This window comes from Gymnodraco acuticeps, unplaced genomic scaffold (assembly GCF_902827175.1).
Source record: "Gymnodraco acuticeps unplaced genomic scaffold, fGymAcu1.1, whole genome shotgun sequence".
Classification (NCBI taxonomy): Eukaryota; Metazoa; Chordata; class Actinopteri; order Perciformes; family Bathydraconidae; genus Gymnodraco; species Gymnodraco acuticeps.
The window spans coordinates 4,502,237-4,525,925 of NW_022990673.1; the positions used below are offsets into that span (position 1 = coordinate 4,502,237).

The window sequence follows — 23,689 nt, forward strand, 5'->3', positions numbered from 1 at the left end:
TATACACTAAAGGTGTGAAAATTCTCTGGCGTTATAATATCAGCGCGGCCGCGGTCAGATCAAAATGCCTACAAATGAATAGACCTACAGCCAATCAGAGCAACGAAACGTTGGGTCTGCATGCACTGATACGTCGATACGTCACGTTCACAGTGAAAAGTCCCCAAAACTCGCGCCGAGTAAATTGCAGCAGACATCATCAGCAGAACTTCTAGGATTAATTGTATATTTCGGATGGATAGATTTGTTCTTAAACGCCCTCGCATTGAGGTACAAGTCGAACAGTTGCCAGAGTCACACGACCCACCTGAAGAGTGAATAGTGAGTTTTGAATATATTTTGTAATAGTCATTTGAAAAAGTGTTTTGTATGACAATAGAGACACAGGCCACCTGGGGCCTGTACTACGAAGCTGGTTCAACCTAACCTGGATATGTTTGAGTTAGCCGGTTGGCCTAATCCAAAAGATACGCGCTCTCGCTAAACTGTACTACGACGCTGGTTATCAAGTGGATCTCTCAAGCCAGCCGTGTCCTATCTAGTTAGGTGCGCGTTCACATGAAAGGGGTGGTATTTGGAGCATTCGACCAATCACAAACATGGAGAAGCGTACTGACAGCGCAGCGCGTCATACTTCCTGAATGAAAAGTGAACTTTAATACTAGTCAAAAATGAAGAAGTTAAACTTTGAACATCCATGACTTAAACACTTTATCCAGGATAAAAGCCACATAGCTGTGTGGCACAAATACAGTTTGAATGCGTACATTAACAGGTTTATGATATCACTGCCCCGTCTAAAACACGATCTGACTTTAATTACATTTGACTCGAGTGTTTCGTCAACTTAATGTGTTGCTTAAAATAATACTTCTGCATACATATGTGACACTGTGAGTGTTGCAAGGCCAGATACGGCTCAACTGACTCAGATAAGGAGATATATGATACATTATGAAGTGATATGCCGCGGACTGTACTTAATGTTACTCTGATCCGGTTACTTATGTTGTGGCAGATATTTAAGTAAGCTTTCTTAACGCTAATGTTATAATAGTCAGATTGCTCTGAAGATGGAGGTGATATTCTATTAATGTTCACGTTCACACAGTCGGTGATTTTTGCCGGCCGTCTTTCCTGCAACGGCAGCTTTTCTGTATTTCCTTTCTCCTGTAATATGACTTGATCGCTTTAAACTCCACACACTGAGCTCTGATTGGTCAGCAGGCAGTGCTTTCACTGAGTTGAGCTCTTAGCCTGCAACCTAACCTGGTCCCGACCAGGTTAGCCGCACAGCACAAGTTACCATGGAGATCTAGCCTGCTAAAAAGAGAACCAGCTTCGTAGGACCGGAAAGCCGGAGTTGTCCCTGAATTTAGCCGGCTAAGCGAAAATCCTGCTTCGTAGTATACCCCCCTGTTGTGTGCTGTGACAGTCTCTCTCTGTTTACCTGTGTCTCTCTCCCTCACTCTCCCTCTCTCTCCCTCACTCTCCCTCTCTCTCTCTCCCTCTCCGTGTCAATTCTATATGCCAACTTTTCTTGTTTCTGCCGCTGCGTAGCATGTTGTAACAACGTGGAATTAGCAGAATAGGCTATTGTATTGTTTAACTCACACCTGTTGCTCTCGATGTAATTTAGCTGATAAAAGGAGACTAATAAAAGCTAATAAAAGCCTCACGCTTGGCGTTTCACTGTCAAGGGGGGGCGATATAGCGTGTATGTAATTACATTACAAATACTGACTTGAGCCCCACCACTGTATGGGTTAGCCCTACCATAGATTACCCAACAAAAATACTCTGGCGCCGCCACTGCCACCAGGTAACAAATACAACGAGTGTATTGTTTAGTCCCCTAAATCAGATGCCAAACTAAACTATAACTTTACTTATTTTCTTGCATCCATCCATTTAGTCTCGTTGTGCACTTTTGAAAATAGCAGATCTACACGCTCACAATGCGTCATTATGCTAGGGCTGAAGTGATTAAATGTATGTTTTGTAATAATCTTAATCAAAATCTACATAGTAACTAGTAACTAAAGTTTTCAAATAATTGTAGTGGAGTAAAAGTAGAATATTTGCATCTGAGATGTAGTGGAGTAGAAGTAAATGTATTGAAAATGGGAAATACTCAAGTAAAGTAAAAATGCCTCATAAAGTACAATATAAGTAGTAGTAACCTTATAGGTTTACATTAATGCTGCTGTTAAATGTTTCTAGGAGATTAACCCTTAATTATCATGCACAGCAGAGCAGTACATTGCTTTAGCTCATTTGCATTTACCACTTGTAGAATAATGCCAAGAAGAGACAGGATAAGAAAAGAAAAGAGAGCTACAGCAGGCAGCCCGGGGAAGCAGCTCTCTGCTCTCCTGGGTAAAGCAGCCTGAGCCTACCAGCAAGGAAGTTGAGGATGCAGATGTGCCTGATGAACCCTTACCCATCATCAATGATGAAGATGAAGAAGAAAGGTCAGTCATGTTAAGGGACACACTGTCTGTCTAGAGCCCTTTCATGCTCAGATTTGAACTGTGATAATAATAGTAGTAATAATAATAATAATAATAAATAATAATATAATTGTATTGAGAGGCCCACAATTTATTTTAACCACACTAAGTGATACTAAATCAGACATGAAGCTACTTACCAAATGACAAAAAAACAACAACTATGTGGTAGGGTGTTGAGTTTTGGCCATGACAGTTAAAGTCTGGTGAGTCTTAATGTTATCATGCATTGCATTTCCTTACCCAAATAATTGAAATAAACCTCATATTCTATATTGTTTGTATTCTAGGCAGCTACAGCAGGCTCAGGGAAGCAGCCCCCTGCTGTCCTGCAATAGTCCATCTAAGATGAGGGAGACAAATCCATAGAAAATATCTCTGAGTCAGACACAGATGAAGCAGAAATGTCAGAGTCCAGAGCAGCACCATGTTCAGAAACAGTGCTCTGTGATGATGACCAAAATGAGGGAGAGATGGAAGGAGTAACCAAAAACCGGAAAGAAACTAACAAAATCCGCCATTATCCGGCAAATTTCCACGCACAATTTCGCGCGTGGGCGAACGCCAGACCGCCACGACGACTCAGAAGGTGCCCTTTTTTTTCTCTTGAGCACCTGCCCCTATAAATGTCTGTGCACGCCACTGCACCGTGCAACACTACTCCAGATAATCTATCTGTTTATTTGTTTTTTTGTTGCACTGTACATTTTCACAGTATTTAAAACAGTACATTAGCGTAAAGAAAAATAGCAAAAATCTGATATTTGATCCAGATCATTAAATATGTAAGTGGAAAGTGATATAGTGGTAAGACCAGCGTTTGTGTCTGTTGTTGTTTTTGGACCATTGTTAAATGCACAGTGAAAAAGAGTTGAGTCGGCATGATGACATTGTATAAAAGATTTTCTCCATTGATTGAAGTTGAACTCTTACTTTCAACACCAGTCATCACAGATGTGACTGTGTTAGCTACTGATTTGCATGTAATGCGGCTTTGACTGAGACAGAATTCAATCCCCTCTTCATCTCAACAATTTAGACACAAACAGCATAACTTTAACATTTGGTTTCCACTTTGTATTCAAGATCATACTGCAGGAAAAGTGATAGGAGGGCTCACTAGTGCTCCTTATGAAGGGTTTAATGCACTCCCATATCTTTGTCCACTGAGAGATTTTTAATTTAAGTCTGTCGACTTCTTACACTTAAGGCAAGGCAAGGCAAGTTTATTTATATAGCACATTTCAACACAAGGCAATTCAAAGTGCTTTTAAAAAATGAAAGACATTAAGAGCATTAAGAAACATATTATGAAATGACATTTAAAAACGCTCATTTAAAAGCAATGTTATATTTAAAAACACTAATTTAAAAGCAAAGATACATAAATAAAAGTTACAGTGCAGTGTGAGATACACACCTCTGAAATGTTTAGGTCTGACTCACAATCATTGCTAACTTTTTAGCAGAAATAGTTTTCTATCACCTCCCTTTCTTTCCTCTTTGTTGTTTAACTTGTCCTTTAGTTATTTCAAGTGTTTCATGCTAAACGAACCCCCCTTTGGAAAATTATAATCTGACCCCATGGTACCTTTTAGTTTTCGCCGTAACTATTCTTCTTTTTTATTTTCAAATGCACATAGTTAAGTTTACCTTGTCTTTCTAGGACTTTTTTGGTGTCCTCCGCAAACCAGGGTCTTGAAACCAAAACGGCACACGTAGGGGACTTTAACCACGAGGGGACTTTAACCCCAATAATGACTTTAACTACCTACGAGGGGGACTTTAACCCTAAAAATAATAAGCCTGAATATATCAATTAAAACCAGTGACAAAATGGCATTTAAAAACAGTCATTAAAAAGCCAAGATATTAAAGGTGGGGTAGGTCATTTTAAAGAAACCAGCTCGAGTGCGCTAGAATTTGAAAATACACAGCCTGAAAAAATCTGCCACTTCCTTACAGAGCCCCTCCTCCAACACACACGAACGTGCACATGACCAATGAGGGCACGAGATAAGTTTGTGCACAGACGGAAGGCTGACAAGCAGGTAGGCCATCCAGTTATTTTAGCCGGGCCGGCTAAAATGATTGGCTAAAAAGTTACAGTGCAGTTTAAGATATAAATAGTTCAATTAAAAGCAGCGGTAAAAAGAAAAGTCTTCAGCCTGGATTTAAAATTAGTCAGAGTTGCAGCGGACCTGCAGGTTTCTGGGAGTTTGTTCCAGATATTTGGAGCATATAATAACTGAACGCTGCTTTACCATGTTTAGTTCTGAGTCTGGGGGCAGAAAGCTGACCAGTCCCAGAAGACCTGAGAGTTCTGAATGGTTCATAATTTAGCAGGAGGTCAGAAATGTATTTTGGGCCTAAACCATTCAATGCTTTATAAACCAGCAGCAGTATTTTGAAATCAATTATTTGACATACAGGAAGCCAGTGTAAAGACTTCAGAACAGGAGTGATGTGATCCACTTTCTTAGTCTTAGTGAGGACTCGAGCAGCGGCGTTCTGAATTAGCTGCAGCTTTCTAATAGATTTTTTAGTGAGACCTGCAAAGACACCATTACAGTAGTCGAGTCTACTGAAGATAAAAGCATGGACAAGTTTTTCCGAATCCTGCTGTGACATTAGTCTTTTAATCCTAGATATGTTCTTTAGGTGATAGTAGGCTGATTTAGTAATTGTTTTAATGTGACTGTGAAACTCAGGTCAGAGTCCATGACGACACCTAGATGTCTGGCTTTATCTGTTGTTTTGAGCATTGCAGACTGAAGCTCAGCGCTAACTTTTATACGTTGTGCCTTGGCTCCAAAAATCATTACCTCAGTTTTATCTTTGTTTAATTGGAGAAAGTAATGACACATCCAGTCATTGATTTGTTCAATGCACTTACTCAGTGTTTGAATTGGAGCATAGTCTCCTGGTGAAATGGTTATGTAAATGTGTGTGTCATCCCCATAGCTATGGTAACTTATTTGGTTGTTTTTCATTATCTGAGCCAGTGGTAGCATGTAGATGTTAAAGAGAATAGGCCCCAAGATGGAGCCTTGAGGCACCCCACATGTCATATTTGTCAACTCAGATGTGTATTTACCTATAGAAACAACGTTTTGTCTGTCCTTTAAGTAGGATTCAAACTATTTAGAGAGAAACCTTCAAAAACATTGTGTTATCGATAATGTAGTTCCATACGCCGTGTCTTTATGGCACAGCAACAAATTCAGTGCTTCAAATCACACTCCAGACACCTTCCTCTCATACTTCCTTTAATTATTTTCTCCCTTCTTTTGTCAAGTTGGATGTCTTCAGAGTCGCTCCCTCCCCCTCTCAGAGTGAACTCTGTTCTCAGAGCAGAAGTTCTGCTGCACAGTGTTGTTTTACTCTGGCAGACAATTATCTCTGAGACGCCTGGACAGAGAGAGCTGCACTTCACGACAATTTCTCCCAACCTTAAATCAGTCCACACTGCCTATCACAAACTAAGGTGCACAAACACATACACTAAATCACACTGACATACACACATTTCCTTCAGCATTTTCTCTGTTTTTATTTATCACATATTTACGCTGTTAAAGCTGTTTGATCTTGCGCTAAAGTTCATCTTGCACACACCGCTTCAATCACTGTCACGAGCCTCAGGAAACACCTCTCAATCAGCCAAACAACAGATGACAGCATCTATAATAAACCACCCAGTAAGCTCTAAACATATGCATCGCCTTTCTCTCTGTTTACCACCCCTCACGAGTCTTCAAAATCTTTTTATTGACAGACCACACCTTGAAGACCTTGGAGATTTTTTAAACGCGGTTGGAAAAGGTCATGACATTCAGAAATGACATTCTCTTTGGGGAAATGGCTTGGATGCCTGGTCGTTAAATAAGGTTAGTTCTATTGGCTCAATTTCCGAGCTGTTGAACGTGCGAGAGAGTGGCCAGTTCTCTGCTTATACTAAAGGGTCTCGTGGAAGTTGGAGGGGTTTCACCACGTGTGATAACTCCCCTGGAGGCCAATAAAGATTGCAGAATGTGCTCTCTCTCACACACACACTATTAGCACTTACAAGCCGAGTGTGTTCCCATTTGGTGGTGGTGGTTTGCGTGTATGGATGTGTGCATTAGTGGTGGATGGCTGGAGGGATGTTGCTGACAGTTAACGATACACTTCTGCATGCACACACACATGCACACGCACAAACACTGTTATGCATCCTGCACAGCTCGCTGCTATCTCAGTTGCCCGCTCCCCTGCTCAGTTCTTCTCATGCAACACAGGAATTGAAATGCAAGTGCTTAAGGGTAAAGCCTTGAAGGCCCCCAAACAGAAACCATTAACCCTTTAGTATTCCCCTGGCCTCGCAGCTGATGAGTTATTCAAGGCTTTTGACAAGGATCCTCCCTCTTTACATCCATTAATGATGAAGTAAGGTCAATGAACACGTTGAAAGATGCCTTTGGCAAAATAATCTCGGGACTCAATACACCAAGGCTCAATGGTCCTCTGAAGTGATAAACGGTCCTTTTTTTTAATCCGAGTCCCCCCTTCCTGTTGAATTACTGTAATGTGTTTGAAACAATCAATGGGCTGAGCTACTCACAAGCCAGAGTCCTGTCACCATTGACACTGTTAATTAGCCCTGAAGAATCCCAGGCGCTATTTGTCTCAGCACATTTAAAAGGACACGAGCGGATTAGACCTTTTTGTTCTGCATTTGTTATTCCTAATGCCATCTAGCATGGGGAGATCTTAGTGATGGTGGGTGGCTCCCAGTAGGCATCCAGCCACAGATCTGCGCACCAACATGAAACAGCTAAAAAAGACTGGAAATGGGCCCATGTGCCTTTCACCAGAACAGCAAGCAATCACAGCACAGATCAGGATCACAGATATTCTTTCTTCCATGGTTGTTCATTTGTGTTGCTTTTATTTGTCTGCCACTGAATTTCAATTTGTCTTCGTTTATTGACATTTAAATGATTTATTTGGGTGTGTGATGACTAGCAGACCCCTTCTTTGTTCCAAATTAGCCAGACAAAAGGGATAGATAAATCGACCTCAAAAAACAATAAAATATGTACTTTATTTATTGTTGTATATCTAATGTATGTTATATATACAAAAGTGCATTTCCCTGATAAAAACACCTTAACTGTGTAACATGTTTCTTCATTGAGATGCATATGGGCACTGCAGCTTATTTTGAGTATATCCCACGTACACATACTAGTGCTTAAATATTCACTACAACATCATACTGTATGTACTCCCATATGAGTGACATTGCTAAAAACTACATTAAGGACATTTTTACAACTTTTTTTTACAATTGAATTATATTTTTGTGAGACACTGTTATAGATTTACATAATCATAAGGACTCATAGGCTAAGGGCTGTGTGCCACATACTAGGATGGGAAGGTCGTAAAGAATTGAGAGACTTGCTTGAGAGGATTTGGTCTTTTGATGGGATCAGTTGACAGTATCCATAATATAAAATATCACCAGCTGTGTCCCAGCCATGGGGAATTGACACCTGAGGACTTCTGGAGATGCTGTATGTGAGTCTTCAGATTGATTAATGCTGTACTCAAGGTGAAATATTATTCAATTACCATGTACATGTAGCTGAACACTGTTGGACTGAAGCGAGACATGTTGTCATGAATCATGCACGGAGAGCCTGTGGAAATGAATGATTATTTGTTACCTTACACAATCTGTGGTCAAACTCCTGTACGTTTAGCAAGTCTGTAACAAATATTAGGAAAGCTACTGAGTGTGGTAGTGTTATGTTCAAGGTTCTAGTTTATAGCATCCTTACTAGTATTTTAACAATGCAAATAATTTAAATAAGTATGTGTAGATGCAATTAATCATGGCTGACTCTTTTTCTCAAACATTATACAGGTACAATACAAGTTAACAAAAATAGAGTTGCCCAATGATCGGGTTCTGGGTCATATTTTCCAATAAAATTGCATCTTTTTAAATGCCAGTGGAACTTTGATTTTTTTTTCCTAGACAGATAGCATTAACCTCCTTTATATGGCTACTCAGTGACACTTTACATTCTGTGAAAATTGCATTTATGCGTATGAATGCAATGTAATTGAACTGACATTTCCCTTACTCACCTTCACTGTCACCAGAGCAATGAGTCACCTTAATGATGAATACTATATGCAAATGTGATTTCATCGGATCTGTTTGTGGGAGATGTGTGTGTGTGTGTGTGTGTGTGTGTGTGTGTGTGTGTGTGTGTGTGTGTGTGTGTGTGTGTGTGTGTGTGTGTGTGTGTGTGTGTGTGTGTGTGTGTGTGTGTGTGTGTGTGGTGTGTGTGTGTGTGTGTGTGTGTGTGTGTGTGTGTGTGTGTGTGTGTGTGTGTGTGTGTGTGTGTGTGTGTGTTTTACCAGACGTATTGATATTTGCTGCTCCTGGTACCCGGCTGAGTTGAACTGGGGTCAGTCCACTGGTCCAATTTGTCGGTAAACGCAGACTTATTCCCCTCAGTGATTCCAGTCGATAATGTTTGACCTCGTGTGAAATACAGGAACACAGAGGCAGAAGTGGTACTCACAGACTTCTGAGCTGCAGTCGCCAAGCGCAGTCCCACATCAAAGGGAAAAAGCATGTGTCACCATCATCAGTTCTGGTATTTCTGCAACCATGAAAGTTGCATATCGATAGTGTCAGTGTGGCAGGGAGGATAAGCCCGCAGAGGAAAGGCTAAAGTGGATTTTAGAGTTGGGGGAGTGGCAGTTGTATATGGAGGAGCTGATAAGAGTTAAGAGCTTTTTTTAGGATCCGACACATTTCACTGTGAGGTGATGTTGTGTGCCTTTTATTCATACAACCCCAAAATGAAGCTGTTTATTGTCATTGTACAGAGTGCACACCATTCAGCACTTCCAGATAGTGGTCTTAAGCTTGGAGCGCACTCAAACTGTACGTGCGTCACTTAATTTTCAAATGCACCCATTGTTTTGATTTGGCAGTGTTATGTGGTGGTGACTTGTTTATCCTTAATCTGTTTTGATTTTCTGAAGCAGTTCAGCTGAGTTTAGACAGACACACCTAATGTAAAAGGGAATTGACCAAGATCGGAAGTTAGTTACATAACTTTACAAAATGAGGTACCGAGGTACTTCTGAATAACATTTATACCAAAGCTATAGTTCCTACATAGTTACTTTAGAAGAAAATAGATCCATCTCAACTATTCATCAATACAATGGTTATCATATGTTAATGCCTTAGTAATACTAATCCAAAATGTCCCATTATAGTAATATGACACTGATAATCTCTCTGCATGAGAACAATTGCCTTATACTCCTCTGAGCAAATTATTTCCAAAATAAGTACATATTCCACCACTATCTAAGTACCGACACTACATTTCTTCATAGTCTATGTTTGTATGTGTGTGTGGAACGGTATAATGAAGGCCAACCCATCCATGATATAAATTCAGTAAGCTAAATCCTTCTTGTTTTATTCCTACTGTCAGCAGGGATTCCACAGAAATGTCAGCCAAAGAGAATCAATGTGACAGACGTCATATTCACTCTTCACTCCTGCCTTAAACACGTCCTACAGATTAACTGCATCTGACATTAGTAACTTAGCTTTTAGACTTTTCAGTGCAGCACATCTCCAGGACAGCAGACAGAGGCTATTAAGAATTAATCAGCAGCATAACAATTAGTTTTTCTAGTTTCAGTGCAAAAATAATTAATTCTCATTCCTGACAGCAATCTCCCACAGCTACATGCATCAAGAGGGTCATTTAAGAAGCATTGGACCATCATTTAGAGTTTAGTTTTCTTATTGTCCATGAAGCTACAGCATACACAAGTGTGCGCTTGTGTGTATGAGGCAGACTGCTATATAAAATGCCCTTCGCTGAAACAGTGGTGCTCACCTCAGGACTCTAGCTTTTATCTGAACCTCCCGCAGGCAGGCAGGCAGCAACAAGGTGGGGAGTCGAGTCTGGAGTGCATTCACTGCCTCAGGTTCTGTCTTAGCGTAATAAAGGAATATGTCATGTATCACACAGCCTATGGGTGTACACTATCTAAAGCAGACTTTGAGCTAGCAATAATTAACGTAAACATATGGCGTGTGCCTCCTTGGATTGAGCCTTCCCTCCACGCAGCCTCTAGTGTTATGCATCGCCTCAGCTAGAAATAATCCACTGCAAATGCTAATCACTTGGCAATTGATTTGGTCCTTTTTTGGTCCAACAAACTCTGTAAACCACTGAATTGATCTGAGAGAAATCAATTAACAGCTCAGGGTAGGTAAATATGAACAAAAATATGGATCGCTCTGATACAATATGACCATCTGAGCAAATTCTGTCTGCCGCTTGTGTGCTTGTGCAGAGATGCTCAGCGTGAGTAAATTCCAGTCAGGTTGGACTAGCCCCAGGTGAACTGTGATAACCAGCCAGTCTGCAGTTATAAAGTTATCTTATATCCATCAAGAAGGAAATGCACTTAACCCCTCAACATTCAGGCCTGCTGTGTTATCAGCACCATAATGGAAATTGATAAAAGAGAGCTGTCTTATCATAATCCTACATACATAACAGTGTGGGATTGCTATTTTAAGATGCTACAGGTGAAGATGGCGGGGGGGGGGGGGGGGCAGCAGAGAGAGCAGGAGGGGGGGGATGCCTCCTGGAGATGTTATCGGCCTGTATTGATGGAGCCGCTCATGGAGATGCAAGTAGCGTCGGTTTGTCGTAACACATTTCTCATAACCACGGCCAGACTGTAGCTGTCATCATCACGGGGGTGCAGTAGCTAAGCAACTGCTGACTCAGCAACATCTTTGGGCCTGCAGCAGGACTTGAACAGAAATAAGACCCTGATAAGCATTAAAATGAGAGAGAGACGGGGGGGGCTTTGGGAGTTATTAGAGACACAAATATGAGCGGAAGATTATTATAGAGACAGTGAACGGAAGAGAGAGGGAGAAAAAAGAAAAGTAGAGCTTCATGCTGACTCCATTTGTTTGTGTCCCTGTGCATTTTATTAAGCCTCTAACATTAAACAGATTTAGCGGGAGCATCCAAAGTCATGCAGTAATTATTCTTTTTTGAAATGCTGTGATTAAAAAGGTTCGCTCAAAGTATCAATCCACTGTACTGCTTTTTTCTGTTTGTTTATTCCCAGAACGTGCTGATGTGGATTTACCCTCTAAATTTAGAAAAGAGAACAAATAAACTACAAGGGAAAATTCATGAAACATTTGAAAAATGGAGATTTATCCATCAGGCGTGCATATAAAGTACATCATTTGCAAGCTCAGTGGTTTCCTGCATCAAGCATGTCCTTGAATTGATAGGTGCAATAAACATACGCGTAGGTCACTCTGAATTTTAGATGCCAGACTCATAACTTCACTATTCAATATATATACTTTCTGTTTAAGCTAGAGGAGGAGAGAGACAGTGTTTAACTGAGGAGTGGATCAATAATGAAAAAGAACAGTATCTGTGTGGAGAGCGCTGCGGACGCCTTCTCTGTGGGGATATCTTCTTCCGGCTCACACTGTGCTGAGGTGGCTCTCTTATGCGTCCAGATACCCCGCAGAGACGTTGATTAAGTCAAGCCGAAGGCCGGAGCCTGCCTGCAATCGAGAGCCCCGAGCGCACTCAGTAAGCTATCAGGTGACCCGTCTCTCTCACTCATTCACTCTCCAGTTAGATACTGATGCTGAGAGGAGCTATTAAAGGGTCCAGCCCCAAAAAGCATTCTGCTGGGTGTTGATAACCTGGCAGGTACCTGGAGGAGGAGGAGGAGAAGGAGGGAAGGAGGGAGGGGTGAGCTGAGGTTATGGCAGCACTGGGAGGCGGAGGAGGGTAAATGATCTCTGAAGGCCATCTTATTAATGGAGGCTTTTCATTACTAGCACTAATGCAAACAATTGGTGGGGCTAATGAGCTTGAAGGTCCGTGTGAATGAAGGCTCCATGGAGCTGCAGTGTGTGATGATCGCAGTGGGAGGCGAAGGTGATGAGTTCTGAACATCATATCTGGCCATGATGAACATTTAGCTTGTAAAGAGGAATAGAGAGAGAAAGGGATGAATGAGCTGATGGGTCGGCAACTCAATATGGCAGGCTGCTACAGGCAAGAGCGTACAAGCCGAGCGTCAGAGGAGAGTATTTCACTGTCAGTGGATTGAAGTGAGGTAAAGCGAGGAGAATGTCTTGATCGCCTTCTTTAAAAGTGCTTCACATTCTCGGTGTTTAAGCATTTAAAACACGACGGAGCACAGCGTGTTCTTTGAAGGTGAGGCATCCCCCTCATCAAATGTCATGAGCGTTGCATGATATCCCATTTAAACTCTTTACCAAACAGCAGCGCAGTTCCCCTGGGAAAAAAACCCTGCTTTTAGTTTGTACTGTACTGTCAAAGACACCCTTGGTGGCGGCTGTGAACCTGCTGTAGAGGGATTTATCCCAATTTACAGCATGGTGTGTACAGGATCAGTTCTGGCTCAGGAGTGTCTCATGCGGGCTCTCGCAGGGGAGCGGCGGGGGGAGGACCGAAGGCCACCGATGGATGGTCAAGGACACTGAACCCCTCCCCCACCCCCCTGCTCAGAAGAGCCCATTTCTGAAGCCGTGTCCTCGGGGGGATTGGGATGCTGCCTGGCTCGCTGCCGTCTGAGCGCCACTCATGACAGCCTGCTCCGAGGATACCAACTCAAGGGAGGAATTATCCGCTGAACTACAAAAGAATGAATCAAGAGACTTAATTCAACATAAAAACAGGGCAGATTCTGTCTTATTCTCCTTGCTTTTTCACGTGTTGTCTTGTGGAATATATATGAAACTGTACCCAAGATAAAACAAGACTGAGGCTTTCTGAATGGAGCTCAAACCCAGCATGTGTGACGGTTAAAGGGCCGACCAGAAGAAAGGGAAAGCAGCTCATGCTATCACTTAATGAATGATGATGTTCCAGAGTTACAGTGCAGTGCATCACACTCGAGATGATACTCAAAACAAACCCTGCATTCAGTGTCACTGTTGCATATTTCAGTATGATTCATTATCTGTGTCAACAGTGACTGAGGTTCAGGGCCTTAGCAGTTGTTGTGCATATGATATGTGGGTGACAAAACTGCTGTCGATGGAGATTTTGGTGAGAAGGGGGAGGGAAGAGGAGCGAGGGAGAGAGTGGCTCATGCTCCCGGCACACTATTTAAAGCTGATGGCTTCAGTCCAGAATGAGAGCAGAAAACTAGGGATTGTTATTTTTATATGAATCTGGCTTGAGCTAGAGAGACTTACGTTTTTTCATTTCAGTTCGGTTGCAAAACAGTAATCGAAGCGCATCGCTTTCATCTCCACTTATCTCCCCCAGTCCTCTCCCTTTGGAGTGCCGCTTGTCTTCCCAGCATTTGCGCATCTTGACACTGTTGGTTTCTTTATGATATATTGTCTGGTATCTCGCTACTTCATTGTAGCTCGCTGCTGATGTACATGGCAATTAAATTCAAGCCCAAAAGAGGAAGATCTCATTCAGAGAGACCCCCCCTCCTCTTCCTCTCTCTCCTGTCCGCTGCTGCTGCAGTCTTGCTCTCGCACTCCTTTCAATCACTGTCTCTTTTCCCTGCTCTCTCTTCCTTTGATTCCTCCGTGTTCTCCCCCGTATCTGTCTTTCTAATGTGCTTCCTGTCTGTCTCTGTCCCCTCTCTATTCCCTTCATGTTAATAAGCAGTAATGTTGTTGCAGGCAGTTCCTGGTTGGGGAGTTAATTAAAATGTAAAATTACAACCCACACAGTCAAAACAATGGAGGTCTCTGCTTTTTTCTCAGTGACAATGAGAGATATTAAACACCCTTAAAATCAAACGCTCTAAGGAGGCAGGAAGCCAGTAACACAGACTATCGCCCAACCTCACTTCCCCTCCTGAAGTACGGAGGGGTTTATGTTGCGCTCTCTAGACCAGTCAACATTAGTCGTAGCATTACACCAGTGATTACCTGCCGAGCCCCCTAAACTGCTGCATGAAGAGCAGTTGTGTACAAGTTATTAATGTGATTACTGCAGCATTTACTGAGCCAGAAACTACTCTGACACTGATCAGATGAGAAACTGTAGGAAGGGAATAGTGGCATCTGCCTATTCCCCACCCACAACACACACACACACACACACACACACACACACACACACACACACACACGACCCAAATGATTCTGCTAGCGTGGCTAGCACAATGCAGCGCACTCAGGCTCGGGCAACAGTGGGCCGGCTGAGCAGGACAGGAGCAGTTGCTATGGTTACCATTTCTCGGCTCGCTCTCACAGCCAAGGAAAACTGTGTCATTATCCTGTACTTTGGATAGGAGAAGAGAGAGAGAGAGGAGGGAAACAAAGGGAGGGAAAGAGAGGGGTAGAAAGGGGAGACAAAGATAGAAAGGCAGAGACAAGGAGAGGCCGTGCATCCAACACACACATCATCAACATTTGCAAACATGTGTGCCGCTCTATTCTACACTCTTCCCTTTTCCTCCCTCTGTCTGTCCGTCAGCTGAGCTGTAGGTTTCGCTCTAATTGGTAACCAACTTCAGTGCCGGCGAGTAATGCTTGAAAATATCAGCTAAAAGCAGTGCTGTGTCAGGAGATAATGGGATGTGTGTGTGTGTCTGTGGAAATTGACTCCAACAAGCTTTTATGTTGGTAAAAAAAGGATCAATCATTGTATTTATTTTGACATACCAACAGCCGTATGCCACTCTAATGACATCCAGCTCTGGTTCTTATTGAATTAATACTTTAAAAAAAAAAGCACAGTGGCAGAACAACCCTTATCCGCTACTTACCTGAGAAATGCACTAAGATATGGACGTTATACTGTATGTCCATGACAGCTTCTGTGAGTGTACAGTACAAGTACATTGGATATGTTTGTTTGTGCAACGTGAGGTCCACTTCAGAGGAGTTACATTGTGAACTAATTACATGGCTGTGTAAATAGAGGCACCCTGCTGATATGGGCTGTGCACCACATGATTTCCCCTGGTAGAGCAGAGCCTGTTTGCAAAGCCTTAGTGTGTGTGTGTGTGTGTGTGTGTGTGTGTGTGTGTGTGTGTGTGTGTGTGTGTGTGTGTGTGTGTGTGTGTGTGTGTGTGTGTGTGTGTGTGTGTGTGTGTGTGTGTGTGTGTGTGTGTGTGTGTGTGTGTGTGTGTGTGTGTGTGTGTGTGTGTGTGTGTGTGTGTGTGTGTTTGTGTGTGTGTGGAGGGACAGCATGATTTGTAACCTGTGAGCTGTGCTTTATTGAGCTACAGACTAAAAGAGTGTGTCTGTTGTTGAGGAGGCAGAGCAGCCCCTCCAAATGAAAGGCTGCCCTCTCCCTCTCGGTCCTCCTGACGCAGCTCTCCGGAGAGGCCTGGTCATATTACTGTGGCTGTCTGCTGGTCACAGAAACACAAGCAGCACAACACAAAGCCTTTGATAGGAATGTGAAAAAGAAGACCTTGTGCTGGCCTCATTTATTCTCCTCTCTCCGATGATGGCTTTTTTTTCGGTTACACTAATGTGAAAGAGGAGAAGTGTTTTGACACCCAACTAGAAAAATATGAAATGGAAGACAAGTGTTTTGGAATATATTAGTATCGGTAGTTAGTTGGGTTTTTTCATTCAGTGCTGCCTAATACTTTAACGCTTCCACAGAGAGAGGGATAGTGCTTCCTGCTCCATTTCATTTGTGTTGCTGTTAAATTATGAATTTTAGATTAAAGGACCTACAACCCACACAGGTGTTTTCAATTATTCAGGCTCATTAGACCTTGAGTCAGGTTAAAACTATGGACCAATAGGAATAATTACAGGGTCAGTTGGCCGGCCATTACAGTACATGTGCAGCATAGTGGAGGAACTGTCTACCAAGCCTAGATTTGACACATCCTCATAAGATAAAACACCTGTATTATTGGTGTGTATGTGCTTAAAGATTTTACTTTTGAACTGGTGTAGACCCTAAAATGGTGTCTAGTTTGGGCCCCTTGTCACAATTCCCTTTCAATGCTGCATCTATTTAATAATGGCCCAAAAAATATATTTTGAAAAGATATGTTAGAGCTGTTAGCTGTCGCACCAGGGAGTAATTTTGCCTCTGAACCTCTCACCAGGTGTCATTTCAATAACTGTTGGTTGGTCAAAAATGTTAAACTATTATTACACAATTGGCTAAGAATATGTTTTTAAAGTATGTGTGGCTGATTTTAGATTAGGAAAAAGCGTGGCAACCAGTTTTTCCCCACATATTGTAATACATATTTAAACGAGAAACAAATCTTACTTCACCATAAAAACATTTCTCCTTAAGAATAATGAAAAAAATGAACTTTTACATAAGCAAATATCCAGACTTTCATTTTACAGTAGCAGCAGTCTTATAAAAGTATAAATGACACCTTTAAATGGAGAAACCAACTCTAAACAGCTAAAGTGGCGCAGTAATTGCAGGTTTAACCATCCCATTTGGAAGCTCCATGCGAGGCCCGCAGGTTTTCAGGTGTTGAAAGTGCAATCACAACTAATCAGAGCTTCTCTTGTTTTCGCCCACAGCGCCCAACACTGCGCCCTATGGGAGCACAGGAAGTGCAAACGTCCCGCTGGCCTGCTGGTGCCTGGTGCTGGCGCTCGCCTCCTTCATCAGCGTGTACTAGCAGGTGCCAGTCCGGACACAATGACTGTCGAGAGCATTTATGAGTCCTTTTTGACATTTCTGAAGGCTGGAATCCAATCTGGTACAGTTTGTTGAAAAGCCGTGATTGGGGGAAATAATCAGCGTTAATTGTGTGGGGATATTTACCTTTTTTTTTCTATGCTTTTTGGTGAAATTTCTGTCATGTAAATACGATGATGTTTTTTTTATTATTATAATTATTATTATTTCCTCTCTTCTTTCACCTCACCTTGTGAATCAGTGCTCCCCCCACCCCCACCCCCCACCTCCAATCATCTCAAAAAGGCCCCCAAACTTCCCGAAATGAGTTACTTTGATGCTCTGGGAGGCGATGGCGCAAAAACATTTTCATCCGTTTTTGTACATGGCTAGAAAAGAAGCAATTGTGCCAAGTCTCTCAGTACACAGAATTACCATACCAATGTTGTATTGAATGTATTATGGGTTGTTGAACAAAGGAAAGACATTTAGATTCCTATCAATACAAATTCAGATTATGGAGTGTGCTTAAAAAATACAAAAAAACTGAAAAAAGAAATTCAAAAGAACAAAAAGACAGGACTTTTTTAGGACCTGTATTGTCATGATTACTCTCTAGATGGATGAACAGTGTTGAAGGTGTGCTTTGTTGTATTCTGAAATGGGTCCTTCAGTTATATGCCTGCCTCACAGATTTGATCAGGCAACCGTCAAAGTAGGAAAGTATACTGTATTGTATCTTTATATTTGAATATAGTGTAGGCTTTTGTTTTAAAGTGGGACCAGCTTTTCTCATTTCGACCAAGAACATTAACACAGTTCATGAATTTGTACAGTAAGAAGGGAGGAACATCGCGGCCCTATGTTTACATTTGTCTTGAAGATATCAATACGGCAGTATGAACTCAACACGTTTTCTTTCAGAGAGTCCACAAACATGAATGTCACAACACACTGTTGCAGTTGAGAATAAAAATCAGAGCCCAAGATCAACTGTTGAACGCTTCTCTCTTAAAGACTGGGCTCTTTGAAACAGGCCACCTCCAGTGGGCGTCTGAGCACAGCGTTAGGCTATGAATTATTATTATTATAACCTATTGATCATCATCTGGCTGAAAACCTGCAGCTGCACACTGAAAGTCTTTTGGCAAGATATCTAAATAATGGACTCCGGGAACGCAGCATTCTGCATTCCTGTGTTTTATTCCTCTTTTCTTTACAGATAAATCAATACTTTAATGTATCACAGTCTCTTACAGATAATATATGTAGAGCATTGCCCCAGTTAACAAATAAAGGACATTCAGAGAGCCAGAAGTCATGCTACTTGAGATTTCTGGTTTATACACCAATATATGTTATCTAAAAACGTACAATAATAAAACTTGCTTTGCCTCCAGTCCTTTTAATGTTAACGACGAGCAACAAAACACTAAATAAATCTTGCAAACATGCCCTAAGGTGCAATGAGCTCCTTTAGATGAGAGTCCATTTTATTTAAGCAGCCGATCAGCGCCACTGGGCCGGTGAATGTCCAGCATAAAAAATAAATAAACCATGAGGTTGTTTAATGACGAAAATGTGGCTTTTTTTTCACTGAAATCAAACATATCAAAGCTAGAAACAGTTTTATTTTCGACTCTCATGGCATAATCATCCTCCAGTATCTTCACTTCATGGTGTAAACAGATACTGTACTGTAATGCCTTAATAGAACCATCCACATTAAATGAACCTCCTTTAGAAGCTTCCAGAAACTCTCAATAAGATAAAGCTCATTAGTTTGAAAGATAACTACTTATTGAATGTTCATGAACCAGAAGCTGATCTTATCTTTATGAACAGGCATTATATTTAGTCAATACTACATTTCTCGACTCATGGCTCTTGCAGGTATTTTCAAAACAAGCCAGTTGCATATTATAAAAATCAGTATTTGTCGTACAGGTTGAAATGTTTGGATTTGGGCTGTGTTATATTCTGCCCCACGATCGAGGGACTAGACAAGTACTACTTCACGCAGTATTCACATGAACTTGTAACTGCAAACCTATAGAGAAATAGCCATCGCAGTTAAAAGACTTAAAGCACAAACACTGTTATTACCTTTACGTTTCGTGGTGATTTGTTTAAGAGTCTGCTAAACATTTGATTTTATTGTTTGTTAATGAAATTGTTATCAGCTTGTTTTACAAATTATAAAAATACTGCACCATATGATCTTGTTTAAATGTTAAGGTATGAAAATGGGTCAGAAGTATATTTATTCTCTTCCTTTATGAAAACAATGTATAAAAAAGTACATTTGAAACTTGTAAAACTGGATATGTGACATTTATTTGAAACGAGGCACAGTATGGCATAGTTTCTAATGTTGTCGGGTTCATTTAGATGCCATAGCTGTTGTGGATTTTATTATCAGACAAGTACATTAAAAAGAAAACGTTTGCAATCAAATTACCTACTTTTTGCCACAGAGAGGGTGAACCAATATAACAGTATTATAGAACAGAATCAATGTGTGTATATTTGGAGAAAATAGGATACCTTTTGATCTTTAGAGCCAGTGTGTAGTCATAGTTTTCACACACTCGCGTGTTTACCGATGTGCAGAGAGTATGGTTGTGCTGCATGTCAAAGTTAACCTGTGTTTTTGAGGTGGCCATTTTACATATATTCATACTTTTTATGAATGGAAACAGTTTTTTCCGAAACCGTTGGTTCTTAAACCTGGTCGAAAAATACAAATCTCTTACAGACCAGCCGGCTATGTTTGTTTGTGATTTATTTGAATCAACCTTTGCTGATTAACTGAAAAACACTGCTGTTAAGAGTCGTGATGATTATTGTGGCACATTGGTGACAGTCTGGAGTGTTGCTCGTCTAAGCAAACCATGCTAGTATTCATACATATGAAATGTACTGGATGTTAATTCTTTTTTCAATAATGGAATTAACGATCCCTTTTATTGATTCACTATAATTTGCAATAAAAGTCTTCATGCTACATTATAAACCCACATCTCGGGTTGTCATTATCACTGGGACAGGGTTTGAGCCAGAAAGCACCATTAAGAGAAAGTCCTCCTTAAAATGTAAACTATCTCCTCACTATGTTCTCCTCACACACAGATATCTCCTCTTAAATCAGGGGCAGGGTCACCGTTGTTATTAGGCATCTCATTTTTAGACTTTATAAGCTATTTCAACACTTTTCAAGTGGGTTAGGTCAATCACAACATGGCTTTTACTAGAGAGGAAAACATGACTGTGTAATCATTAGCAAGAATGGTCCTTTTGGTGTTAAAACCAGCTACGTAATGAATATGTGGCTCAAAGGATAATCTTTGCTACAGTTATGCAGCTGCATATTATCGCCCGATATCAGTAACAGTACATTGGTCTGGTTTTGGAGACACAGATGAATTGTGAAGGTCTTTTAAGTTGACTTCAAGATAAATACAGATTTGCCGAGGGTACAGTTAAACCCTAATGAAAATAACACTGCTGGGACTGTTGGGAACGCTGCTTAAATCCTCCTGAGCCCAGATGCCGGAAACCACAGCACATAGGATTAAACACCGTTAGCAAAGCGCCATCATTGACTGGAGTGTGCCGCTCAGTGTGTGTGATCTGGAGATGTTTATGAACGTAAATCACTGCGCATTCATCGTGGATCAGCGGCCGATTATGCCTCTTTTTTTCCACAACAGCACAAGGCTTCTCAGTATCCTCTGATCTGAATGCACTCTTAATAATCCACGGTTGTGTGACCTACCTCATTAAAAAAGTCCTGTTTAAAAAAGTCCTGTTGATGTTCGAGCTGAAAACAGCCCCCCCCCCCCCCCCCCCCCTCTTGCAGAGATCACTGCCTCACCTCCGTCCCCAGCTGACACCAGGGGGGGGGGGGGGGGGGTCCCTTCATTTTTAAATTTAAGATAAGAGGATTTAAAATATTCATGCCAGTGCGTATTATTACGTCCCCCACATTTTAATTGTCCATTTAAAAATCTCCTCTCACCCGGTCGCTTCAGAATCATATTGTTCTGTTTGCATTTTAACAACGTTGGATTTATGATACAACAGCTGAGTCTTAAAGGGGGACAACTATTGTACTGAATGTGCCTTTAAAATATGTTATCAGTCATAACAAACCCTAATAGAAAGCTCTAATGCTCCACACTCTTTAAGCTGGTTGCTCATATTACATTGGCTGTTACATGTAACATAAACTGAGCATTCAATGTGTCAACATAGAAGCAAACTTCAGCACTAATTAAGTTTAACAGTTATTCTAACACATGTAACCCCAAAGTAGCATAGAAAACAAATGAATTAAACACAGTTAAATATGATAATTAAAATAATTAGGACTGATGCATACTTTAAGTTCAGTCATGTGTATTTAACAGAAACAGATCCGCTCAGATTATCTTTCTCCTGCTTATTATCAGGTCATTACAGTTTGTTTTCCCTTCTTTATTACGGGAAGGGCATGCTTATTAATCTTTTGTCTAACTGACATACTGTACCTGCCATGCTCTAAAAATATCACAGCTTGAGTTTAAACAAACCTCAAGAATGATTGTGCAGGTGATGTACCACCAGTCCCTGTGAGAAACTTGTGAGAAACACAATGACAAAATCAGTGTTTTGTTTTGTCTGCTGCTGCAACAGGGGCGCATTTACTGTGCGATTAAATACAAAGTGGCATTTACAGTCTTCAAATACAGACAACGAGTCATTTTATATTACAACTAATGCAAATGATCAGAGTGTATTTAAGTCCATAATGCTCGATGTGACCACTCAATGCTGGGTGTTTGCAGTTTTATTTTGCAAATATAAGTAAAACTGCATTATTGTGCAGTAAAACTAAGGCATAGCTAATGGGGATGACTAGTGTTTGGCTCTTCACAAAGGCGTCAGTGGCTAGTATGAGCGCTGAGGAGGTGTTGAAAAGGGATTCCTCTTGACCCGTTAATGAAACCCTTCCTGTGCCTTTGTCAGTTTAAACTGGGAGATTGTGTCACACGACACCCTGGAGCCGCCACCGTGCTCCTGCAGTCGCCACCGCTCGTCCCTGAGCAGCAGACTGAGATGTCACAATCAAAAATAACTCTGTTTCTTGAGTGCTCATATTCAGTTTGGAAGATATGATTGTTGCACAGCAGGAAATGCTTTCCTCCCTGACAAGCACAGGCAGAGAGAGTGAAAATGATTTAAATTCTTCCTCTATCACCTGTCTCTGGGCAAGTTGGATTTATTCTGAAAGAAAACATTTTTCAATTGGTACAAAAAGAGAGTAATTTCTGACTGGTGTGACTTCCTTTGAAATCCCCCTGATCGTGTGGCAGCTGTCAATGAGGAGTTGCATCAAGAATTTGTCAACCTGTCCCTCATTATTTCCACTGAAGTGGAAAATAAGTTGCCAGCCAATGAAGCAGAGCCTGAGATACTGCCTGGGTTTTAAAGCAAGCTATCTCAGGCAGGTCTCTCCCTCCATGACGCGGAGGACTGAATCACACGCAGCCAAGTGTTTTCACGTAAAGCTCCGGGGTAATTGTCAGTGTTGGTGAAGGATTGAATGGGTTTGCCATAGAGAGAATGCCATAATTTGACTGACGGTAAATGTAATCTTGTTTCATTTGTTTTCATGCCCTGAAAAGCCGATTACACATGGTTTTATATACACAGTTCATCAAATGTGTCTCCTGTGTGGTGTTTGTTTAAATGGAGTGACCTCTGGCAGGGTTCAAGGTATCAAGGTGCAGCAATTCTTCTGGTTTATTTCTGTAAATTGGATACCATATATGCCATTCTTTTTTCTTTTTTACAAAAACTGGGAATGAATATCACGCGGTTGACCAGAACAATCTTTCTACATGGACTTTTATTTTCATTTTTTTTTATTTGCTTGTTTAATTTCAATGTTCAAATCATGCTGATAAACCATTTGAAGAGAAGTCTGGAAATGTTTACTTAAATGTGTCTGAAGGTCCTTTAGCCACCAGGGATATAGTTGTACATTTATAGGCTCTAGATCACTGGAATGATATATATGGCTTTAAGTGGAATTGATATATCTATATATAATATATATAAATATATATTGATATTTGTCCAGAAATAAAAAAAATCATGTACTTTAATTACTTTGAAGCTTACATTGTGTATAGCACGTATGCAAGTCCATTTTCATCATGTTTGATGTAATTTTGTAGCAGTGGTTTGATACTAATAAATGGCAGTTGATGATGGATTGTGATTGTGTTTGTGTTGAACTGAAGCGACCTTCACATCCACGATGCTTTCAGTGTTCAAGAGGAAAGGGTTGGACTGAACATATCACTGGAGCCGCCGTGGAATAGAATAATGTATTCATAACAACATGTTACAGACTAAAAATATCCAAGTCTTCCATTAAATGAACAGATACTCTGAGATGAGAGGTTCCTGTGTAGAAACAACCTT

At 41.1% G+C, this 23,689-nt stretch overlaps 1 protein-coding gene across 1 annotated transcript in view; it reads left to right on the forward strand.

The window, feature by feature from the left end:
• negr1 (neuronal growth regulator 1) overlaps positions 1-23,475 on the forward strand; it is a 169,223-nt gene extending 145,748 nt beyond the window's left edge. The window contains 1 exon segment of the mRNA XM_034229797.1: positions 17,116-23,475. Coding sequence (XP_034085688.1) covers positions 17,116-17,216 — 101 coding nt within the window. The 3' untranslated portion in view covers positions 17,217-23,475.
• The last annotated feature ends 214 nt before the right edge of the window (positions 23,476-23,689 follow it).